General features: G+C 39.2%; 3 protein-coding genes across 3 annotated transcripts; 2 read left to right on the forward strand and 1 right to left on the reverse strand.

The window, feature by feature from the left end:
- The first annotated feature begins 2,349 nt into the window (after positions 1-2,349).
- Positions 2,350-3,955, forward strand: LOC137975162 (uncharacterized). Its single transcript, XM_068822244.1, has 2 exons — positions 2,350-2,483; positions 2,622-3,955. Exons 1-2 carry the CDS (start codon positions 2,450-2,452, stop codon positions 3,950-3,952), a joined length of 1,365 nt encoding a protein of 454 aa, XP_068678345.1. The 5' UTR covers positions 2,350-2,449; the 3' UTR covers positions 3,953-3,955.
- Positions 3,956-4,614: 659 nt separating this feature from the next.
- Positions 4,615-5,775, reverse strand: LOC137975164 (uncharacterized). The gene has a single exon (XM_068822245.1). The coding sequence runs from the start codon at positions 5,773-5,775 to the stop codon at positions 4,615-4,617; it is 1,161 nt and encodes a 386-aa protein (XP_068678346.1).
- A 4,231-nt stretch (positions 5,776-10,006) lies between these two features.
- On the forward strand, positions 10,007-21,993 carry LOC137975830 (replication protein A 32 kDa subunit-A-like). The gene is made up of 10 exons (XM_068823024.1): positions 10,007-10,145; positions 11,893-11,915; positions 12,026-12,106; positions 14,449-14,562; positions 16,592-16,705; positions 17,460-17,497; positions 18,039-18,192; positions 18,318-18,470; positions 18,804-18,898; positions 19,949-21,993. Exons 1-10 carry the CDS (start codon positions 10,130-10,132, stop codon positions 20,031-20,033), a joined length of 873 nt encoding a protein of 290 aa, XP_068679125.1. The 5' UTR covers positions 10,007-10,129; the 3' UTR covers positions 20,034-21,993.
- The last annotated feature ends 86 nt before the right edge of the window (positions 21,994-22,079 follow it).

Genomic DNA, 22,079 nt, shown 5'->3' on the forward strand with positions numbered 1-22,079 from the left:
GCTGTGTCGAAAAGTGGGACGGGGACTTGGGGACAGGGGACTCGGAGTCGTGGGGACGTGGGGACTAAGGGACTCAGGGACATGGGGACATGGGGACCTCGGGATCTTGAAACTTGGGGACGTGGAGACGCATTTTCGAACTAAAGAATTTCAGCAATGAGAGAACATCGTAACGTAAAAAAGGAGTTGAATTGCTTATTACAGTACTGAGTAATTAAATTACTTTCTTCAGTTTGAACATCCTCTTAAGGTGGCTTACTACAGTTTTCCGAAGATCAGTGTTTTGGAGTCTGTGAAATTTAAGCTACAGGAAGTCTCTTCTGAAGTGTTAGTCTCTGCAATTGATGTAAAATGTAATTTTATCGAACAAATAAATGCAAATCAGGGGAAAATGCTAAACATAGTGACCGAGCTCCTGGAGGGGGGACTGGAAACTAGACACTTCAAAGGCTTTTTTCTCGAAAACCAGCCGTACAACCCCACCTCAAAATTTCAGGATTTCCGAAAGCGAGAAAAAATAATTATGTAGAGAAATCTGCCAGACAGGTTTTTCACACATGACAAAAACGTCGATTTTCGTCTATTTTAATAATAACTGAAAAACTGTCTGATAACACTTTTTGAAAAAATGTTGACGGTTTTGTCTACAAGTTGTTTACTAATTCGCAAAATTTTAACCCTGGTTGTAAGGCTAGGTTTTGAGAAAAAGGCCTTTGAAATGTCTAGTTTCCAGTCCCCCCTCCAGGAAGTCCGTCACCATATTAAGCCCCTGATTTGTATTTATTTGTTGGGTAAAATTACATTTTACATCAATTACAGTGACCAACACTTCACAAGAGACATCATTTTGCTTTAATTTCACAGATTTCAAAATTTTGATATATTTTCTTCGGATAACTGTAGTAAGCCACCTTAAATGCACTATACTTTGCCCAGAGAAAATAAAGGGGGAAGAGAGGACATCCCGCATACATGCCCTTTTCCACAGGTGTACAGCGCGGAAGTCGATCCAAAAATAACTTGAGACATATTACCTATGGAAAAGGCCATGTATGCGGGATGTCCTCTCTTTCCCCTCTATTTTCTCTTGATTTTGCAAAAACGATCATCCGTATGCTTTTCAAGTAGCAGCTAAATACACCGAAATTCCAAAATGGATTCGCGTAAACTAGTTCTCCTCACCCGTCCCAAGTTCGACTTTGAAACAAAGCAGAAGACCTAATGGCCCATTGCATTGACCCGGTAGCTGAAATTTCTCATTACAACGCATGTTGTTGTTGTTGTTGTTTCGCTCTATGTAAAGGAATCCAGGTGGCCATCGGACCCCAGATCCCAGCCCGTTGATTCCGGATCCCGAATCCCGAGTCGTGGATTCCGGATTTCTCACTCAGAGGTTACACCGAAATGGATCCTGGATACCATCAAAATATGAAATACGAGGATTCTGGATTTCATACAATGAATTCCGGATTCCAAAGCCTCACATTTGCTGGATTCCGGATTCCGGATTCCTTCACATTGGGCGAGTTGTTGCAAAGAAACTTGAGCCCTATGAGGCTATGACGTCTCTGTAATTGATGTTTGAATACCGTGCCAATGTCTTTGTTGGCGGCATCTTTCCTGGCGCTTGTTCGTTACCTTCGATGAAAATTTCGGGTTGTTACCGGTGACGGTTGTTGAAAATGCTCGTCATCACAGGACCATATAAGCGAAGTACTAACTCCAGTGAGTTAAGGCTTGACCAAGATCATAAAATAATAGGCCCTTTGCAGCTAGAGGTCACGTGCTTGGATACCACCTAGCAACACGAAACTGGAGAGCAAGCGTTCCAGTTGAACAAAAGCCAGAAGGTCAAGCACGTGTGGTTTTGAAGAAAAGTTTTTAGACATAAGAGCGCTTAATTTTAGTCCACTTCTACAGTTATTGTAAGTCATATTTCCAAACTTTAGTCTAGGCTTGTTTTTAGCAAAGTAAAACCGTTTTTCGCTTCCAGTTTGCCGTTCTAAACCAGCACCGGCGCTTGACAACATGGCGGCTTCGCAAGGTATGTACTCAAAAAATCTTCTTCTAGAATGATTTCCATGCCTTAGACTTACATAAAAACACCTGTTAAAGCAAGCCTTTGCCCTATTTTAAAATGTGAGTGCAATATAGACCATTTTAGAAGCGAGAAAACACCAATTTTTACCTATGATCGGCGTGACAAATTATACTTGTTTTTTTTTGTGTGTCTTCTGTGTCCACATATCTTTTATATCACAAAGAATATCATTTGCAATTAAACATTTGAGGTATTGTCGACTTATTGAATATGCCTTATATGTTATTATTTTTGGTGGAAGGAGATTCACAAGATATTTCTGCTTTTCCTGCTTTAACATTCGATGATGTTGTGCGATACTCCAAGGAGAAGTCTGGTTGCACTTCTACCTCAAAAGCTTACAAATTTATGGCAGAACCGGGCTATCTACACGATATCAAGGGTAAGTATCATGTTTTCGAATGTACGAGAATATAAAAGTAATAGTTCCAGCATCAGAGAATTAAGCTTTTATTAATGTACAAGACATTTTGAGGGTAAATCTTACACCTAATAGTTACAAATGTTGTATCTCTTGCAGTGAACTATACTGCAGGGACGGCCAAAGTGAATGCTAAATGCTTTAGATCTATGAAGAAGAGTGAGCCCCCTCACATCATGGAGGTATCTGCAAAGATAAGCGATGCTTCTCTGGCAGGAAAATGTTCCTGTGTTGCTGGAATAGGGGAATACTGTCATCATGTAATTGGTCTGCTGTACTACCTGGCACTTCTTAAGCAACTTGGTCATTGTTGTTTACCTGATGAACTTACCTGTACCAGTATGAAACAGCGATGGAGTGTTCCAAGGGGAAGGAAAATTGAGCAAAAGGAAATTCAAGATGTTTTGGTTAAAAAACCCCAGATGGGAGCACAGTACAGTAAATTCATCAAAAGCACTCTTTATTCCCCTGCTACTATGTATGGAACATGGACAAAAAATCATTTTAGCCATTACACACCCCAGCCTCTCATAGCAACCCTGGTTCCTAGTAAAGAACAGATGAAAAATGTACCATTTGTGCCATGTAGATATGGGAATGTGCCAAAAGGCTGTGTGTTATCATACCAGCAGAGGATGTCAACAGACTATGTTATAAATGATTTCACATGCACTGCTTTTCCAGAATTGCCACTGGACAATTCAGACGAAAGGTTTGAAAACAATTATTCAATCTGTTTGGATAATAAGCAACAAGCTGCATTTGAAGCACTTTCCGTCACCCGAGAGGCATCTCTTAAAGTTCAAGAACAGACCATAACTCAATGTTCAAGCAGCATTTGGTATCTTCTTCGAAAAAAAAGAATCACCGCCAGCAAATTTGGTTTGGTTGCCAAACGAGTGTCAAATTTTGGCTCTTTAGTAGGCCAGCTCAATCCCAGCAGATATGTCCAAACCAATGCCATGAAAAGGGGGATTGAACTTGAGGCACATGCTGCCATGGTTTATGCAAATTCAGCAAAGGGGGGACGTGTAAATCTTTTCCCTTCAGGTTTGGTTATAAATCCCAAGTGTGCATGGCTGGGCTGCAGTCCTGACCGTAAGGTTTATGACCTGGATGCAGTTAATAGTGGAAAAAATCCCTTTGGCCTACTAGAAGTAAAGGTTGTTAAGGAAGGCGAAACAACATTTGACAATGTCAGATACTTGGTCAAAGATCCTGTCACCAGTGCATATACTTTGAAGACAACAGACATTTATTATTATCAAGTTCAATGCCTACTTGGTCTCACTGGTCTGGAGTGGTGTGATTTCTTCAGTTATATCAATGACAATTTATATGTGTGTCAAAGAATAATGTTTGATCAGTTTTTTTTTCAGGAGGCCAAAGACAAAGTAGACAGTTTTTTCTTTCAATATTATTTGTGCTGATGAATATATTAATTTTGTCACATTCATGATCACTCGGGAAAACATGGGTGAAACGTTGGAGGCACAAGTAATGTCTTTAGACATGTATTAAATGCAGCATTTTGATTTTAACTGTATCCAATGTATTCTGATTCGTGCACCTGTCAATGTTAAGCCCCAGGAGGGAGAAAGGTGGACCCAGGACATTTAAGATTCTCACTTCTGGGATTAGAATTTCACAGAAGACAAATTTCCACGAGTGGGCGGTCCTGACAGGGAAAGGGGTATGTTTTTGGCATGGGAAGGGGTGTGTAGATACTAGCAACCATGCTCTGGTTAGGAAATTTGACATTGAAACAGACTAGAATGTCAAGTCCCCTGGGGTATGCCTTACCTCCCCCATGGATGAGCATTTATTTGTGTACTGTGAATGCTTAATATATTAGGAATACCGTTTATGCATTATAAATACCATATATAGCAAAGACCACTCTTAAATATTCATAATGTACCCATCAATAATTTTACCAAAGTTTGTTCCTAGTTAGAGTTATTTCAGTAACCCTATTCAAGTCTAGGATTTAATATTTCAAAGTCAAAAAGGGAATTACTTAGTGTCTATCACTACAGGTGTCTTCATGACCAATAACCCATTTCTTGTAATCATTCCACAGCTGTTCATTTTACTTGTTATTTTGAGATAATATTAGGGGACCCTGAAAATTTGTGAGCAAGCAAGCCACTGTGTACAGCTGGTTTACAGAACCTAATGTTGAAAGGGGTACATCAGTATCAAAAAAGTGGTACTCCTTGATCCGCCTTATCGCACGCTCCACGTGTATTCTAAGCCTGGCAATGGTCTTAGTTTTTTGTACATCTAGAGCAGTAAACTGGCCTTGACTTTTGAGGAATGGGGGAATATTCAGAGCTACACCTTTTGCCCTAAGAAGATCATCAATGTCAAAACCTTTGTCTGCCATCACTGAATCCCCCTGTTCTAGTAAATCTAGTATACCACTGCATCTTGTTATTTCTTTGTCTGAGATTCCACCTGTATATAGGCATGACACAAAAGAGATGGCACCATATGGTGTAATTCCAATTAAACCCTTGAGTGTTGTGCTACTTTTATACGAAGAATAGAACTGTGATTGGAGTAGCAGTGAAGTTGGGGTCTGCACAAAAATTTCTGTGCAGTCCAATATAACTCTTGTAGTTGGGTACATGGCCTTGAAACTCTCAGGCATGAATTTATTTACATCATCACGTGATGGCCAGATCATTTGGCTTCCAAGGAAAAAATATAGGAAGTTGCACCATGTTGTTATTTTCCTGCTTATTGAAGACATACAAATTTGAAAGCGATGAGCAAGATCTTTTTCAAAGAGCCCTAATTTCAGTCGAACAAGAAACATGAACAATTCATCAATTAATTGCATAGTTCTTGCTCCGGGCCTGCTTTCTCGTTCCCCAGAAGCATAGCAGTAGGTCATTGTTTCTGCTGCCGGCCTGACAAATTCATAAAAGTCCTGAATGTGTTGATAGGTGGGGAAACCAGTGTAAAACTTTATGGAATCATTATCAGTGCTAAATCGTTCAAGGCCAAATTTGCTTAGGGCCAGTTGCTCTGCTGCCTGCTTTTGGACACTTTTGATGTCAATAGATGCTTGGGCTTGGACTGCCTCAACTTGCTTGTTTGCAGCTGCTGTTTCATACTTAACTTTTACCAGTTCTTCCTTAGTGGCCAATAACTCAGCTTGTAGTGCTTTCATTTCATCCTGCATTGACTGTATACTAGTAGTTGGTTCATTTGATTGTATGTCAGTAGTTGGTTGATGCTCCATGTCTTCATTAACACTTTCATCTGTTTGGGTATCTCTAAAATCAGCAAGAATACATGCAGTAGAATTATATAATTTGTTATAAATGAAGAAATGTAAACAATGTAAAAACTGTGCACTGACTATGTCCTCACAATCAATTTTATTATTCTGTCTTGGAATAATGATGACAACAAACTGGAAGAAATCTTCAAATTTTAGTGAAGAACTAGTCCTTTACCTGCCTGTATGTCGAATAATTTTTCTTCTTTCCTTAATTGGTGTAGACCAATCAAAAATCGAAGGGATGGCTCCTCTCTTTAGTGAACGACTTCCACTTTTACTAGGTTGAAGGTAGTCTTCTTCTCTGAAGTGTCTGGAGCAAACCCTGGTACTGGCAGAGATCTAAATCAATCAAACAATATCTGTGATTACTGACGTGTAGGAACATCAGTTTTATTAAGCGAAGATCAAGAGAATTTACAACGCTGGTCCGAAGGTTGTCGAAAAGCCATTAGAATTGTTACCTTGAAGTGTGGCCCTTCTTCTCTTCGTATTTTAATAAGCCATTGCTTTCGAATGTTTCCATCCTTTGATCTGCCGGGCAGCCTATGAAATCTCAGTTCACTGTGGCATCGAGAGTCCCCATTGCACTTAGGAACACAGCAATGGAAGCAGGACTTGTTTTTCTCTATAGAAGGTGCCGGAGGTTCGTTGACGGTGTTTTCTGAACAGACAAAAAAAAACAAGTATAATTTGTCACGCCGATCATAGGTAAAATTGGTGTTTTCCCGCTTCTAAAATGGTCTATATTGCACTCACATTTTAAAATAGGGCAAAGGCTTGCTTTAACAGGTGTTTTTATGTAAGTCTAAGGCATGGAAATCATTCTAGAAGAAGATTTTTTGAGTACATACCTTGCGAAGCCGCCATGTTGTCAAGCGCCGGTGCTGGTTTAGAACGGCAAACTGGAAGCGAAAAACGGTTTTACTTTGCTAAAAACAAGCCTAGACTAAAGTTTGGAAATATGACTTACAATAACTGTAGAAGTGGACTAAAATTAAGCGCTCTTATGTCTAAAAACTTTTCTTCAAAACCACACGTGCTTGACCTTCTGGCTTTTGTTCAACTGGAACGCTTGCTCTCCAGTTTCGTGTTGCTAGGTGGTATCCAAGCACGTGACCTCTAGCTGCAAAGGGCCTATTGGCATATTTTTGTTTTACGAGGAAGTATTTTCCAATCCATGTTAACTGATTAAACTTTTTACTCATCAGTTTCATCTGAAATTAGTCACGTGATTTCTTAACGGCAAAAAATCAATTTGAATAGTTTATCGGAAACGGGAATGGAAAAGTCACCTTAATGTTTTTAGTTCCTTGTTGTAGTACCTTTAGCGAAGCTTTATCATCAGTTCTTCCTTTTAATCATATCGCCATCTTAACGGAAATGGTAAATGAAAATGAAAATAAAATAAAAAATAGAACAAGTCACATAATAAATGTCCATAGAAGTCACAATGAAACTCGGAACGATGGCACATTAATCAGCATAACTATACGTTATCTGTAATCTTTCTTTAAGTTTCACAGTCGTATCTTGCTTCTAGATTTCAAGAATCATTTCCGGTGCAGCAGATCTGTTTGTTTCTTTGTTTGTTTGTTATTTATTTGTTTAAGCAGGTTGAAGTTTTGGCAGCTATTCAGCTGATGTGGACCTGCTATACCCACCCAACCATATAAACACAGAGGACAGCCACAACACCGGGAACTTCATCCCCTACTCTTCTCGAATAGTGTGTGGGTTCTTTAACGTCCCACAGGTAACTAATGAACATGGAAGTTATTTGAGAGACGGGACCTCCGGCTTATCGTCCTTATCCGAGAAGACTTGAAAGTCTAACCATTTGCGGCTGTAATTACAAAGGCAGCACTTTCTCCTCGGTTATTTAAAGACCCAGAGTGTTGGTCCGGCTGGAGTCGAACTCACGACCTCCCGCATGCCAGCCCGGTGCTCAACCAACTGAGCCACCGGTTGACTTTGAAAGGACCAGTGAAAGCTTCTCATTGCCTTTAGATCTGGCATATTCCAGAAGCTTTTCTGCGGTTTGTAGCGCTTCTCGATTGGATTTAATTTCTGGTGCTTTCTCTTCCTCTTCTTCGACACACGGCGCTTTTGCACGGGTTTCCTCTTCCATTTCGTCTCATGCATCCGCAAACAACACTTCTTCCCCGGGGGGGGGGGGGGGGAATCCCATATGAAACAGACGGGATGCTCCCGTCGTCGCCTCCTTCGTCGTCTCGCTTAGGGGTGTAAATTTTGGATTTTGGTCTCGCTTAGGGTGTTCCGGGCAAAGCTCCAATATTTTAAGCCGCCAAGATCTCGTTTAGGGTTCCGCGAAGAAACACAGAATTACGCGAAGAGAAACAGAAGTCAAATTTTCTTTTTATCTTGTTTTTAGGGGTCAAAATTTGCTTAAGCCATGCCCAGATTGGTCTCCTTTAGGGGTCACAAAAAGCTTGAGCCACGCCCAGATGGTCTCCTCAAGGGGTTAAATTCAAAATTTCTGACGAGCATCCCCGTCTGTTCCATATGGGAGTCCCCCCTCCCCCCCGGGACTTCTTCCCGCACCTTTGCTCTCCATTCTGCATCTCACTCGTTAGCGAGGCTGCATTAATTGTTTTTTGGCTTAGGGGTCCGCTTAATAGAGGCCTTTGTTGAGTTTAATAATAGAAATTAGCGAAATAAAATGCATTTCGGTGTCCGCGTTTTATTAATAGAGGTTTGTTGTTAAGCCGGAAATCCGAGACCCGACTAAGTCAGGATAAATGAGTAATCTCTTTGCAGAGCTCAGATGTTACAGTTCACAATGACTATGTAGATGTTTTTGTTAAATCTAGCAAAACAGATTAATACAAGGAAGGCAAGGAATTAAGTATATATCTCCAAGACAGGTAGCATCACTTGTCCTCATTCCTTTACGTAGTTAATACTTTTTGGCGTGCGCTGGTATTGAGAGAAATTCTTTAGCTTACATATTTTAGGGCCGTTACGTTTATGAAGAAAATTAATTCTCATATATCTTGTGGCCTAAGAGACTTACACTCCTTTTTTTTTTATAAGAACATGTTAAGAATAAACCTGAGGCTGAAATTCGTGCCTAAAAAATCTGTAAAATCAGGAGCCCATCTGGAGCGTGCAACTTTCATACAGCGTCTGTGAAACAGCGTTTTCACAAGTAGGTTTATTTTTAGACTAGCCCTTCCCGCGAATTAGGTCAAAAAACAAAGGCAGTTCCGGTTCGGTGACCCTATAACGTCAGCTTAATTTCTTGTAATTGGTCATCGGGCTCCTGTGGGAGTCTCATTAGCGGGAAATTCAATCTAAAAATAACCTTACTTGTGAAAACGCCGTTGCACGAAAATAGGTAAGTTGCACGCTCCGGGTGATGGGCACCTGGTAAAATACAGTACATTTCTGTGAGAAATGCTTTTATAGGCCATTTCAGAAACGTGAGAGGACTGGGACGAGTTTCTCATACTTGCTTGGATTGAAGATCTAAACTCTTCAACTGAAATGTTACCAAATGAAAAGCTATCCAGCCAAGTTTGAGAGTTTTCTACGGAAAATTGGCCAAATGGGAGACTTGCAAAAGTTGCAAAATCCCATACAAACCCTTATAATTTTGTGGCCTGTCTACCCATTCCATACAAACTCTCTATTTTAGGTGATATTTGAAGATATATTATTTCACCATTTTCCTCCTCTAAATACATCTATTCTTGGTAAAGACTCTCAAACTTGGTTGATCTTTCATTTGAATGTCTTAGTTTTTTAAACAAACGGAAAACAACCAAACTCGTCCCAGTCCTCTCACGTTTCTGAAATGGCCTATTTTGGCCTGACTACAACGAACAGCGACAGAGCAAGCGCGCATTGGAACGTGATACAGATCTGGGGCCGGTTCCTGAAAGGTCTATCCCAAGGATAAACGTTCGTATCCACAGTCTACGTTTCATACTGATCGCATGGGTTGTTTCCGGGTGTATTTTGTTAGAGATGTATTTTTTTTTTCAATGGTGACTCGGAAATACTCGGAAAAAAATCCTTCTCACAATATTGAAATTCCCTTTGCTTTGCATTTCTTTTCAGAGTCTCTTTTTTGGTTTCCTCGTTTATTACGTACCCCCGACGGGCTACCCCTACAAAATATATATTTCTCGGCATGGTGTTTTTGACCAGCTGTTGTACCCAAAACAAAATGCGTGACTCTTTGGCGCCAATCAATGAGTCGCGGGGGAATCATTCGTTCAACCAACTTTCTTGCTGTGGAAAATTTTTTGATCTTTAAAAGGACAGTTACAAGGGCAAACTCGGAAATATGTGGAACGACACAAGTAGGTATATTTTCGTGCAGCTGACCGCATATTTTGGAACTATTCATAATTCTTTCTCTACGCTACTGACCACACATTTTGCAACCATTTATAATGCTCTAGCTGTTCATCACGACTGATGGACCGCAACACCGACAAGACCGAATTTTGTTGGGTTTCAGTGATTTTTAGCATCCCTTTTTTCTTAGCGTGGGTGACAAATTATCGAGTTGTTCTGTATGGTCTTTACTGTAATGTGTCGATGCGATAGAGGGACAGTTTACATTTAATCTATCTATCTACCGTTTATTTGCCTCCATCACAATAATGGATGCTTCTTGAAGTGCTGTATCCCATTGCAAGCAGTGATTGGTCAATTTAACATATCGAACGTGGTTCAGCGTTGCATGCAATCTTACCGACAACGATATTCCTCACCACAGTGGTCAAAATGTCCCAAAACGAGCTTTCCTGGTTGGCTATTACAATTGCGTGCCACATGGACAGCATGACGTAAGCAGCGTTGTCTAGACTCTTATCGACAGTGGCAAATTAGCCAATCAGATTGCGACATTACAAGCAATTGTGGTAAACAGTGCTTCTGCATGTTTTGATTGGTTAACTTTGAGATGATAAACACAGAGATAAATTATTCACCTCCGAGCCAGATGGGAGAATTATGGCTGAGGTGGCCAGCAGACCAAACACAGTACCAGCGACCAAGGTCAAGATTCTCCCATACAGACTGACCAAGCTTGGTAAATCAGATGTTTGTTATAAGGCCAAATAAGAAATCAAAAGGATAAAACAAAACGAAACAATTAAATCCTTGGCTGAACTGAAATTTGCCAATGCTTGCATAATATTCTTTTTGGTACGTTTTACATATCTTTAGCTGCCTGAAATGTCAGTCATGTCACCTTCAATGCTTCCTCGGCTGGACTCAAAATTGCCAATGTTTGCATATTCTCTTTACCTGCTTCACTGTTAAGATCAACTGTTTTTCCATTTGCCTAATGAGTCAGTGTGTGGTGTAGTTGTTATCGCTCACTGGCGGCATCTCAGCTCTCTGTGTTCAAATCCCAGCTTGTGCGCTCCAAAGTTCACTCAGCTTTCCATCCATTCGTAGTGGGTAAAAAATAAGTACCAGTATTACTGGAGACAAGTTGGGCTTGCAACGGGATTGGAGCAGCACCCACCCCTGCCGTAAGTTATTGTAGAAGCTAAAGAGAAAGGAGCGAGCCTTCAGTGTGCCTTCTGCTGCTGTCAGCCTTCTTGTCTTTTGCCTTGTTTCTTCCATTTAGCACTATTTAGCATTATTTAATGTCACTTTGAGGTTTTCTGAGATGCCAGTTTAAATTTAGGTGGTTGTCAATATGCCAAATCAAATTCTTGATTTTTGGTCCCTTCCAGTCCTTACGAGACATGGTTATATTATAATACTTGTTATTATACTTGTTGTTTTACTTGTTATTGTTTGATTAAGTTGTGTATAACAGAATTTAATATACTGTCTTGAGAGCCTCATCCACTGATCCTCCAAAATATTCCTGCTAAAAGGCTCTTTCGGTGGTCATGACACTGAGTTACTTCGTATATAAAAGAGGGATCATGTGTATTTAAGGCACCTGTTGGCCGAGTATCAACAGATACCATCAGGCTAGTGTTGGGCGACATGTTGGCTGACATATTGATTGTTCTTAATTGGCATATACCACGAAGTGCTGTGCCAAAGTCTCTTATATCTGTCATTGTTTTATCTTTTTAGATCAATTTGGTGGAGGATACCAGGTAAGTGATGTCAATATCTACATTGTATGACCATGTTCTCTTGAAAGTCTTTTCTTTGATCACAACAGAGTAATCAATATTTTCTTTTCTTTTGTGGTTGTTCACATCAGTCAATGGACAGTTTTGGTGGTGGTTACATGCAAGATGGAGGGGGGTTTGCTTCCCCCATGGGAGATTCCCAGGAGAAAAAGGTTTGTGTCAGTGTTCGACACTAACGCTTGCATTATTGCCCGGGGCAAGCGAAATATATCCGTGGGCAAGTAAAACAACTCTAAGACTTGCCCGTTGGGCAATCAGAATTTTTGTTCAACTAATATTTTGCGGAACAATTTGATTTGCAACGAAGGAACAGACTAGTTATATGACGCAGTCACCGCAAACCTGATTAAAAAAATAACAAAGTTACAGCTCTTTGCTGTCAATTATTTTTCTGTTAAAAATATATTGATACAAACCTCCAAACAGATTGGAAGAAGGAACATGTTGCCTGCAGCTAATTCCAGGAATTGCAATTGTCTCACTTCACATAATTATATGAAGTAAGTTCTACACTGCGATTTGTTTCGTTTAAAAGACTTCCAAGGACAATTTTGGAAGAAATAAGAGTACGGACTTGATCTCGGATTGCTTACGTCTTAGCATTCCCAGATATAACCACAGTGCAATGCAAATAGTCGCTAATTTTAAGGTATTCAAATGAGATAGCCGTTACAATATATTGAAAGCTAACCAAATAAAAATGGGTGCTTAGACTTAAATCTTTAGAATAACACCGTCTAAAAATGAATGTTTAGACTTAATTTTGCAGATCAGCGCTGGTTGAAATGAGTCAGACGTGAATACTATCAATGTGTACTTTTTACATCATGTAATCATTGTGAAATGTCTACAATCCTTCTCTCTGTGCCAACATCCAATCACAAAATGGTACGAACCCGGTGCAATTCCTGTATTTAGTTGCTAGTGAACATGTTCGTAACTGCCATCTTTCTCCACACGAAAAGAATGTTTGTTGCAATGGAACCCAGTTTTAGCACTGCCAAATACATATTGAACAATCTACCTTTTGTCACGCAAATTATTTCAACCAGCTTTGAAAGGCTTAAAGAACATACTATTGCACAAATGGCATTTAATTCAAAACCAGCCTAATCTCAGAGAGACATTCAAGGAATCTCCCTTGAATTCTTATAGAAAGGGAAAATTTGCTTAAAGATATGCTTGTCAAAGCAAAACTGGACACACAGCAGGAGTCACGTTGGTCTGTCAAATCCATTTTAAACACATTTTTACACAAAATTGGCCTTTTTTAATGAGCCTCCTTAGAGTTTTAATGGGCAACAGGTCTTTGGGTGGGCAACCATGGGCAAAAAAAAAATAAAAAGCAAAGCTGGTTGCCCAAAGGGCAAATTAGTAAGAAAGTAAGTGTAGCACACTGTGTGTTCTTATTTGTTTGTTTTTTGCAAACATTTTTACAACAGTAGCATTTGAATTAAATTTTTATTAGGGGATTGTTACAGTCTCCCTCTTGCTGTTTTGTCAACAAATCACTAAAAGATTGGATACGAAGAACTAACTAATGGAGTGTAGTCTGTTAGAATAAGTGCTACTTGGCCAACATAAAAAAACCTTGTTTATTGCTATGAAAGGACATCTCAAATTTGCACGGTCCTCTCCCATCCCATCTGGTGGCTCAGTCAGTGGGGAAATGGTGGTCTAACCTGGAGTTTGAGTGTTCAATTTGCACGCTGGTCAGAGCTTTCTCAGTCCTTGTGTGGGCCCATTGTTACTGCTAACACACAGATTGATTACTTGGGTATGCACCTGTACATAGTACTTCAAGATGCACACCAAAAGTTAATATTGTTTTCCTTACTCTGATAACGGTACATCCTTTTTACTCCCTTAATTTAACCCATTGACTCCTAGGAGTGAGACTTGATATGTTTTACTCTGTCTAATACCAGGCGATTTTATGCATTAATGGGGCACAGTTCAGGGTGTCTTGAAAACTAAGACCCTGAGACCCCGAAGACTGGAAAAAAGTAACCCCAAACCCTCAATTTGGCTAACACTAGGCCTAAAGTTGGTTTATAGTTACCTCAAGCGAAGTTCAAGTCCTTTGTTTCCTGCAACTTGTTTCAAAGTGAAAGCAGGGTGATCCACCATGTTTATGTGTAACTGAGTAACCACGCTCCATGTGTGGTGAGACATCTTCATTTCTCGTCAGATGTATACATGTATAATTATTGGCCCTGTGACACTTCAGGCCAAAAAACCAACGTTTGGCCTAGGGTTAGCCAAATTGAGGGTTTTGGGTTACTTTTTACGAGTTTTTGGGTTCTAAAGGTCTTTGTTTTCGAGACGCCCAACCGGTTCAGGAGTCAATGAGTTAACAACCTTTACAGTACATCCACTCAAACACTATCTGTGCCCTTTAAAGTCAGCTACAGGGTGTATATTGTAGATGTATCCACTTGTTTGGCTTCAGTGTACATGTAGATGTTTTGACTTGACTTTTAATATTCTGCAGCGATCTGCATCTCGGGTGCAGTCAGTTATTCCATGTACAATCAAACAGCTTCACACTGCAACATATAACCAGGCAGAAGATACATTCAAGCTTGGAGACCTTGAACTAAACCAGGTTTGTCCATCATTGTTAACAAGTAAGATCATCATTGTGTTAACAAATAAGATTAATTCATCTGAACAGTGTAAATGAAGTTGAAGTTGAAGTTAAAGTTCATGGGTACATGTAGATATTTCATTGAAAATAAAGCTTTGGGCCAGCTTTGTTTACCGGTATGTTTCCTTTGACTAGATAGATGGGTACACTATAATTATGGTGGGACAAGTTTCTGAAAAGAGGGTTTAGCCGTAAAGGGAGTTAAAGTGGTACTATAATGATCAGAATATCAAATTTTATTTTCCTTTGGATTTCAGAACTATGTTAACTAAATACCAAGTGACCCAAGTTTCAAGCCTTGATTTCAAAAAGACACTTGTTTATTTTAACGGGAATTTCCCTACTTAATGGTGCACCATTATTAATGTAACTTTAAAATCTTGAGAGAGCTGGATAGATTGCAATGGGTTTGTATGCTTCTGAATTAATATGAAGCATTGGAGTTTTGGGCTTTCAGATTTTTAAACTCGTGTTTTGCACACATAATTAACTATGATTACATGCTGAAATTTTGGGCTATTGAGTGAGTGACGTCACATTTCCCTAGATCCAACCCTCTAAGGTCCTGTCGGTCAGTTTTGAATATGAGTAATGGCGGGCTGTAAAATCCAAAACTCAAAGTAATCGGCCTTTGGATAAAAATCAAAGCTCAAACTTTTGCCAGGCAAGTGTTAAGCAAACAAACTTTCAAAATCTGATTTTTTTATCATAGTACCACTTTAACTTTTTTGTCATTCACTTACAGTAAGTAGCACAACATATTCAGGGATGGCACTAGGATTTTCCAATCTGGGTCCTGGGACCCGCATGTTCGGCCAAATTGGGGTCCCAAGCATTTTTGGGGGGTCCCAAAATCTTGGTGACCCTCTGCGAGAAAAAGAGTATGTTTTAAATTATGAGAAAAAGAGAGTAATCAACTTGGAATTAATATTGACGCATATGCATATGCATAGGACCGGCCGACAAAGGCTTTTTCTTGAGCCGTTACATTCATTCCTGGACAAGAACTCTGTTAATGAAAGAGCACCCTTCCCAAGGGTTTACGCATTACTGGTTTCCTCCCTTAGAAGCAACGAACAGTGACGTCTTTTGCTATATATTCATTCAGTGATTTGCAGAGTACATTCCTCTGAAAAAGACCGCAGAAGGCGGTCGAAAATTTAGTTTTAACCTTTTTAGATGTTTTAAACCCCATTTCTTAGAACTTCAACTATGAGCACAGATCGCTCCAACAGTTTTACAAAAAACAGAATATACTGACAAATCAAAGCAAGTTGTGTGAGTTATTTAAGTCAGTGCCTTGCGTCCTGGGAGGCATTAAAATTTCGATGATGCATTTTTTGGATTTTATTTGCGTAAAAATGCACGATTTCTGCGTTAACGCGATCCCTGATATTCTTATCTACCTACAAGCAATTGCAAAAAGAGTTGAGACACTCGCTGTTTGTAACCGTACAATGCGTGACTTTTAAGTCAGCGCATCCCAACCCTAACCCCCCTTCCCCAAGCAAAGTTGTTTCCATCTCCATTTGGCATTCAAATGGAAGGGTATCAACATTGAAAATGGGGGGAGGGGAGGGGTGAGAGCGGCATTGGGACTTTTCTTTTAATTGAACTGGAAGAGGGGTTTTAGGAAGGAGATAAGGTGAATTTTTGAGTCTCAACCTTTTTGCAGCTATTGTAGCTTGACCCACTTTTAGCACTTTTGGAAAAGGTTCTTGAAAATATATTATTATTATTATTAATTATTATTATTATTAATTATTATTATTATTATTATTATTGTTATTATTAATGTTATTATTATTATTTTATTCATTTTTTATATTGGAAAAGGTGAAACATTCAGGGGAATTCTTCCAGGCCAGGGCAAAATAATGTTTTGCTCTGGACAGAGAAAAACCTGCTTGCTTTAGGAAAGAATGATAATTATCCTTTCAATTTCTGTTTGGGGAAATCTGTTTAGGTTTAAATTTTCCATCAACAGGTAACAATAGTTGGTGTTATTCGAGATGCACAGGAGTCTGCAACCAATATCATGTATAACATCAATGACATGACTTCAGAGGATATTATTGTGAGAAAATGGATAGATAATGAGGTATGAGGCTTCCTTTAGATATTAGATAGACAGACAGACTTCTTTATTGTCACCTTTTGCAGCAAAGCTGAATTGCAGGTAGCAGTCAGTAACAATAAATGTTATTATAGTAATTATTGAAACACTGGTACATGTAAACAGTAGCATGTTTAACGGTTACAAATTTACATGTAGCAAAGAAATAATTACGTATTGGTTGGCAGAGTGATGGTTTTACAGTTTGATCTCATGCAATAAGCCGAAGAAGTTTTAACAATTCTACTGCAAATTAAGAGAAAGGTAGGATTTCCTGGGGAGGTACATGTACCTCTTAAATGATTAATACATGCCTCCTCATGCCATGGCTTTAAAAAGTCTCAATCCCTGCCTCAGCAGCCAAGGCAAGTTTGTAAGGAATAAACGGCAAGATGATGGAAAGAGCACGCTTCTGAATTTTTTCAATTTTGTCAGCCACAAATTTGGGAATATTAGCAAAGACGACAGCTTCATATTCCAGTACAGACCTAACAAGTGGACAGTAAAGTAAATCAACGCTTGTATCATCTGGATGGACACTATACTTCCTAAGATTTCTCAAGGCATAGAGGTGCCTGTTGGCCTTCCTAGATGTAATTCCCCTCGTCTGGTGTCGGGTATCTAACTCGTGACCTTAAGCCCAGGATCTGGGTTGTTTCCTACTGTGCTGCCAGTCCCTTCACACTGAGGTCAAGAGTGTTAATTAGTTAACAGATTAATTTTTTGTAATCCACTGTAGGAAAGTGATGCTGAGAAAGATAGAAGGTCATCATGCAGGTACATTAGATACTACAGTATTAAGTAATAAATTATAAATCTGAATTTAATTTTAGTCATAATTATGTTTACCATGGCATCCATGCTGTGCAGCAGCAGTTTTTTTTATTAATTCCATTCTTTAATCCTCTCATCATTTGAATGACTCATTGAATGCTTCTGAATATATTGATCAGAACAGATGCTGCCACGTTCAGTTAATATTAAGGAACCTTCCTGTCTTTAGTTTTTGATATACTTTTTTTTCTGAGTAATCACTGTACCTGGGTGAGTTAATTACAGTACATCACTCTACTTGTAGCTACTTAGCTCTTAAAAGGAATGTGCATGGCTGCTGCCTAAAGGTTGCCCGGTCGCCTGGGGCGCCCTATTTGCAAGCACGGGCAACCAAATTTCTGAACAAGTAGCCCAAATGGGTGCCTTACTTCATTAATTTTATCCTCACTTTCTTGTAAATTTGATCCCAGCTGGAATTAATTATGCTGTCACCTTCACGACTTGTATTTATCGCATCACCAAATGTTTGCATGTACTTTCACAGGGAAAATACCTATGTGCGTGTTTTTGGTCACCTAAAGTCCTTCAAGGAAAACAGCCGCAGTTTAATTGCCTTCGGTCTCTCTCCTGTGACAGACTTCAATGAGATTACTTATCACATGCTTGACGTCGTTCATTCTCATTTGGCTTTAAGCAAGGTTAATTAGCATTTTAATTAATCACTTGGTTATTGACCATTTTAGTTAATAATGTGTTCATTTATCTTTCACCAGTTAAAATAAAATTGTCTTTAATAAAAATTGTGTATTTTACAAAACTTCAGCTGCCTGAAATGTCTGATATGTCACTTTCAATGCAACAAGGCACCACACCAGGAAAGTATGGATTTCAGGGTCAAACACCAAGTAGGATGAATCAAGGATTTGGAGGAAACTCAGCAGGGACACATGCAGGACTAACAGGAATTCAACAACAGGTTGGAAACTAGAAAATATCTTTTGTGCTGTGCTGCTTGATGTGCCTTGATGGCTAGTGGTTTCAACTTTGCAAATTAATTTCCCACACAGATGCAGGAAAACTCTATGAAAAAATGTATAAATTAATACTGTATATGTGTAGCACTTGATTAAAAGAGCACCAAACAAAAAAAAACAAAACAAAAAGCAGAACAAACCAAAAGCAATTTCAATATTGTTGCTCATTGATTTTTGTCAACAGATACCATGAAGGCAAGTCTTTAAGCAAATAACTGAAACACTGCCTACTACCATCACTTAAGTCGTCTGTTGCATATCAAATTTCTTTCCAGATTCAAAGTATGATCACAAGCTGTCAACAAGAGGAAGGAATGGCTTTTGGCGATATCAGACAGAAGCTAAGAGGTGTGTCTGATGCACAAATCAGGTAAGCTAAACCCTGTGGGAGAATGGCTATATTCAGAGTAATTTGATATCTGAGATGGTTGCAATTTTGAAAGTAAATGGTTTTATATTAACAAACAGCTAAAAAACGAGTTCTCTTTCATTCCTTCTGTCAGGGGCACCCAACGAGAATATAGTTCAAAACCACTTAAACATAGCATTGTTTAACGTATTTTAGTGTTCAAACGGTAGATATAGGCATATTTTTATCCCCTAATTTTTTTTTGATCTGTTCGGATTCCCTAGCTGAAAGTCTAGTGATCCGAAAATTATAGGGATCAAAACTTACCTTTTCGAAAATTTCAGCCAGAAAAGAGGCTCCCGAAAATCCTAGGTGATCTTTTTAGGGTAAAAATCCGTTAAAAATGGGCAATTATACAATTTTTTAGATGTTCGAAAACCCTAGGGCAGGCAGGCAAGCAAGGAATTTTACAACAAATGTTTCGAAAATTCTAGATCTCAAATCGTCTTCCGAAGAGATATTTTCCGAAAATTGACGTTGGGTGCCCCTGTTCTATGATTTGTAAGGACTCTGAACTTTCTTTTTTCCTTTGAGAAGCTCGCTAACAGCCTTGGGACCTTCTTTGTCTGTCAGATTTCCACCTTTAAACAGTGTTAATTAACTTCGAGAGATGCCCTTACAAAGGCCCACCTCCAACCGACAGGCTTTTCGACGGTTTGTTTTTGTTATGGGAATTCGCATTGCTTATCGTAGCGATCTCATTGCATGAATTTCATCTTTGGCGGGATTTTCATATATGCAAATTGTTCCACGGCACGCAATAGACCATTTTCGAATTCTCACGGCTGGACTGGATCTAGCATGAAATGAAGGCTAATGCGGGCAACTTTTCAAATACAAATTAATTTGCCCGCATTAGCCTCCATTTCATGCTAGATCCAGTCCAACTATTAGAATACGAAACTGGCCAATTCCTGTCGGTTGAATGTAGGCCTTTAATGTAACACAAGTTCTCTTTTAGATGAATATCATTACTCTTTAACTCTCTTTTTATTTTCTTTATGTTTTTAGAAGTACGCTGGAGTTTCTAAGTAATGAAGGACACATCTATTCCACCATAGACGATGATCACTACAAATCAACGGACAGTTATTGACCTCTTCATGAAAACTGAGTGAAACTCTTGTCACCCTCACATGCCTTACTTGAACGCGTTGGATAAATAGAAAGGAATTTAAGAAACGATGACGGCTGCGACAATGGCACTGCCAGAGAGCGATTGATCGATAAGCCTATAAATTGTTCTGCATTTTTGTTTTCTTCTGTTTTTACGTTTAGTTTTCAAGGTCGTATGAAAGTCGCTCTTTTAGAGAGATGTAGCATCACGTTAACGTGAAACGTGAAACGTGAAGCGCAAAATTGACCACGTGACCATAATTTACCCGCCATTTTTCGCGTTTGCTGTTTCTTTATGAAAGTAGGCATTTTTGCGTTTGCTGTATATGTGGAATTTTTGTTCTCGTTTGTCTTCTACATAACAAGTTTGTGGAAAAAAGTACCCCAAAACCATATTTCGGTAAGTCAAACAAGGAAAAATTCGGTTTCATGGTCATAAAGCGTCCATAATGTAACTGACTCCTTACCTCATTTTTCTTCATAAACTCATGTTGACTCTCTGATGACGCACAAAACAGCTTCATCGAAACTCGCAAAATTTAACAGGTGAGGATTTTCATTTTATATACAGTAGCGTCTTTTAGTCTACAATCAGTTTTTAAGAAAAGGCTTCCACTGCAGGAATACTTGAGATTAACATTCCATTCCGAGTTACCGTGGATCACGCAAACCTAAAATGACAAGCTTTCTACCTCTACATCTGCATATTCCAGCACTGCACGTGCAGCATGATTATTTTTCCTCTTTTAACCAATGAAATTGTTGTTTTGTGTTTAAGATCTGCGACGGCGACGGAAACGTCGCGTCAAAATATGACTTTGCACTATCGTAAGCGATTTCAGAGTAGAAATAGAGAATTAAGGTTCGCATTTATATATATATACGTTTCGGCCATATCACACGGCCTTCATCAGGAATCTGCCGAGTCAGCTTGGGTCACGCAAGTGTCATATGATAGCTGACTCGGCACGTCCCGTAACGCACGGGTAAGTGAATTATTTTCGTGTTATCATATTTATACATATATGCTTGTGCTGTCGTCAAAACCTTAAATTGTGTGATTTCACGTGGCTGTTATGCAGAGAACGGCAAGAATGTGAGCAAAAATGCGTGTTAACCAATGATTTTATTATTATTCAGTTTTGGGGTTTTTACGACAACGCGAGCGTACAGCAGTGAATTTTTCACTCTCTCTCACTCTCTTTCCTTCAAATCCGTCCGTAACAATCCAGTTATCGGATTATTGGCTCTTAATTCACGGCGTTAACAAGATTGATCGTCCTGAAATGCCTGGAAAGCGCAAAGTTATATTTTCGGATTCCCTATTTCTGACACAAAGACTGCGTGAGTGAATGAATGAATGAAGATAATTATCAACTTGAGAGGTGTGACCTTATGCTAATAATAAGCCTCTCTACGCCGAGCAAATTTCAAAAGGAGCTTTGTTTCAAAATGAGGGCAGTAGGTATAATTAACATTAAGACAGAAGGTGGTCGCCATTTGTGAAAGTGGTCTGTGACTACCCGGCCAACGAAGAAATCTATGGTATTGGTTGGGAGAATGAACGTTTCCATCTTCGGAATGAAAGGGTTAGTGGGAGGGGGAGGGAAATTTGTCCAACATTCCTAAAAGGGGGTATTTGTCTCAATTCTTTTCTCGCTTATTGTGGAATCAGATCTTTTTTTTTCTCGATCGGACATGTTTCTTTCGTTCGTTTTTGTCTAGTTTTTCTCCTTCACCAAATATCATTATGTAGTTTATTCTAACATACGGAGAATGTACTAAGATGTAAATACGGATCCCACTTTATTCACGTGTTCTGTCGTCGCATGAGTTACTAAAAAAAGCTAAATGAAAGTAGTAAGTGCAAGCAAATGCAAACATGTTATGTCATTACTGTAACGAGAAATGGTTTCCATTAAACTTATACAGTAGCCGTCTTTTGTAAGCCTATTTGTTTTGAACACTGCCTTCTCTTACCAGTCTTGTTTTTGTGCCGCCTTATTGCTTTTTGTGTACTGTGTAG

The sequence above is a fragment of the Montipora foliosa genome, chromosome 11 (genome assembly GCF_036669935.1).
Source record: "Montipora foliosa isolate CH-2021 chromosome 11, ASM3666993v2, whole genome shotgun sequence".
NCBI classification, from domain to species: Eukaryota; Metazoa; Cnidaria; class Anthozoa; order Scleractinia; family Acroporidae; genus Montipora; species Montipora foliosa.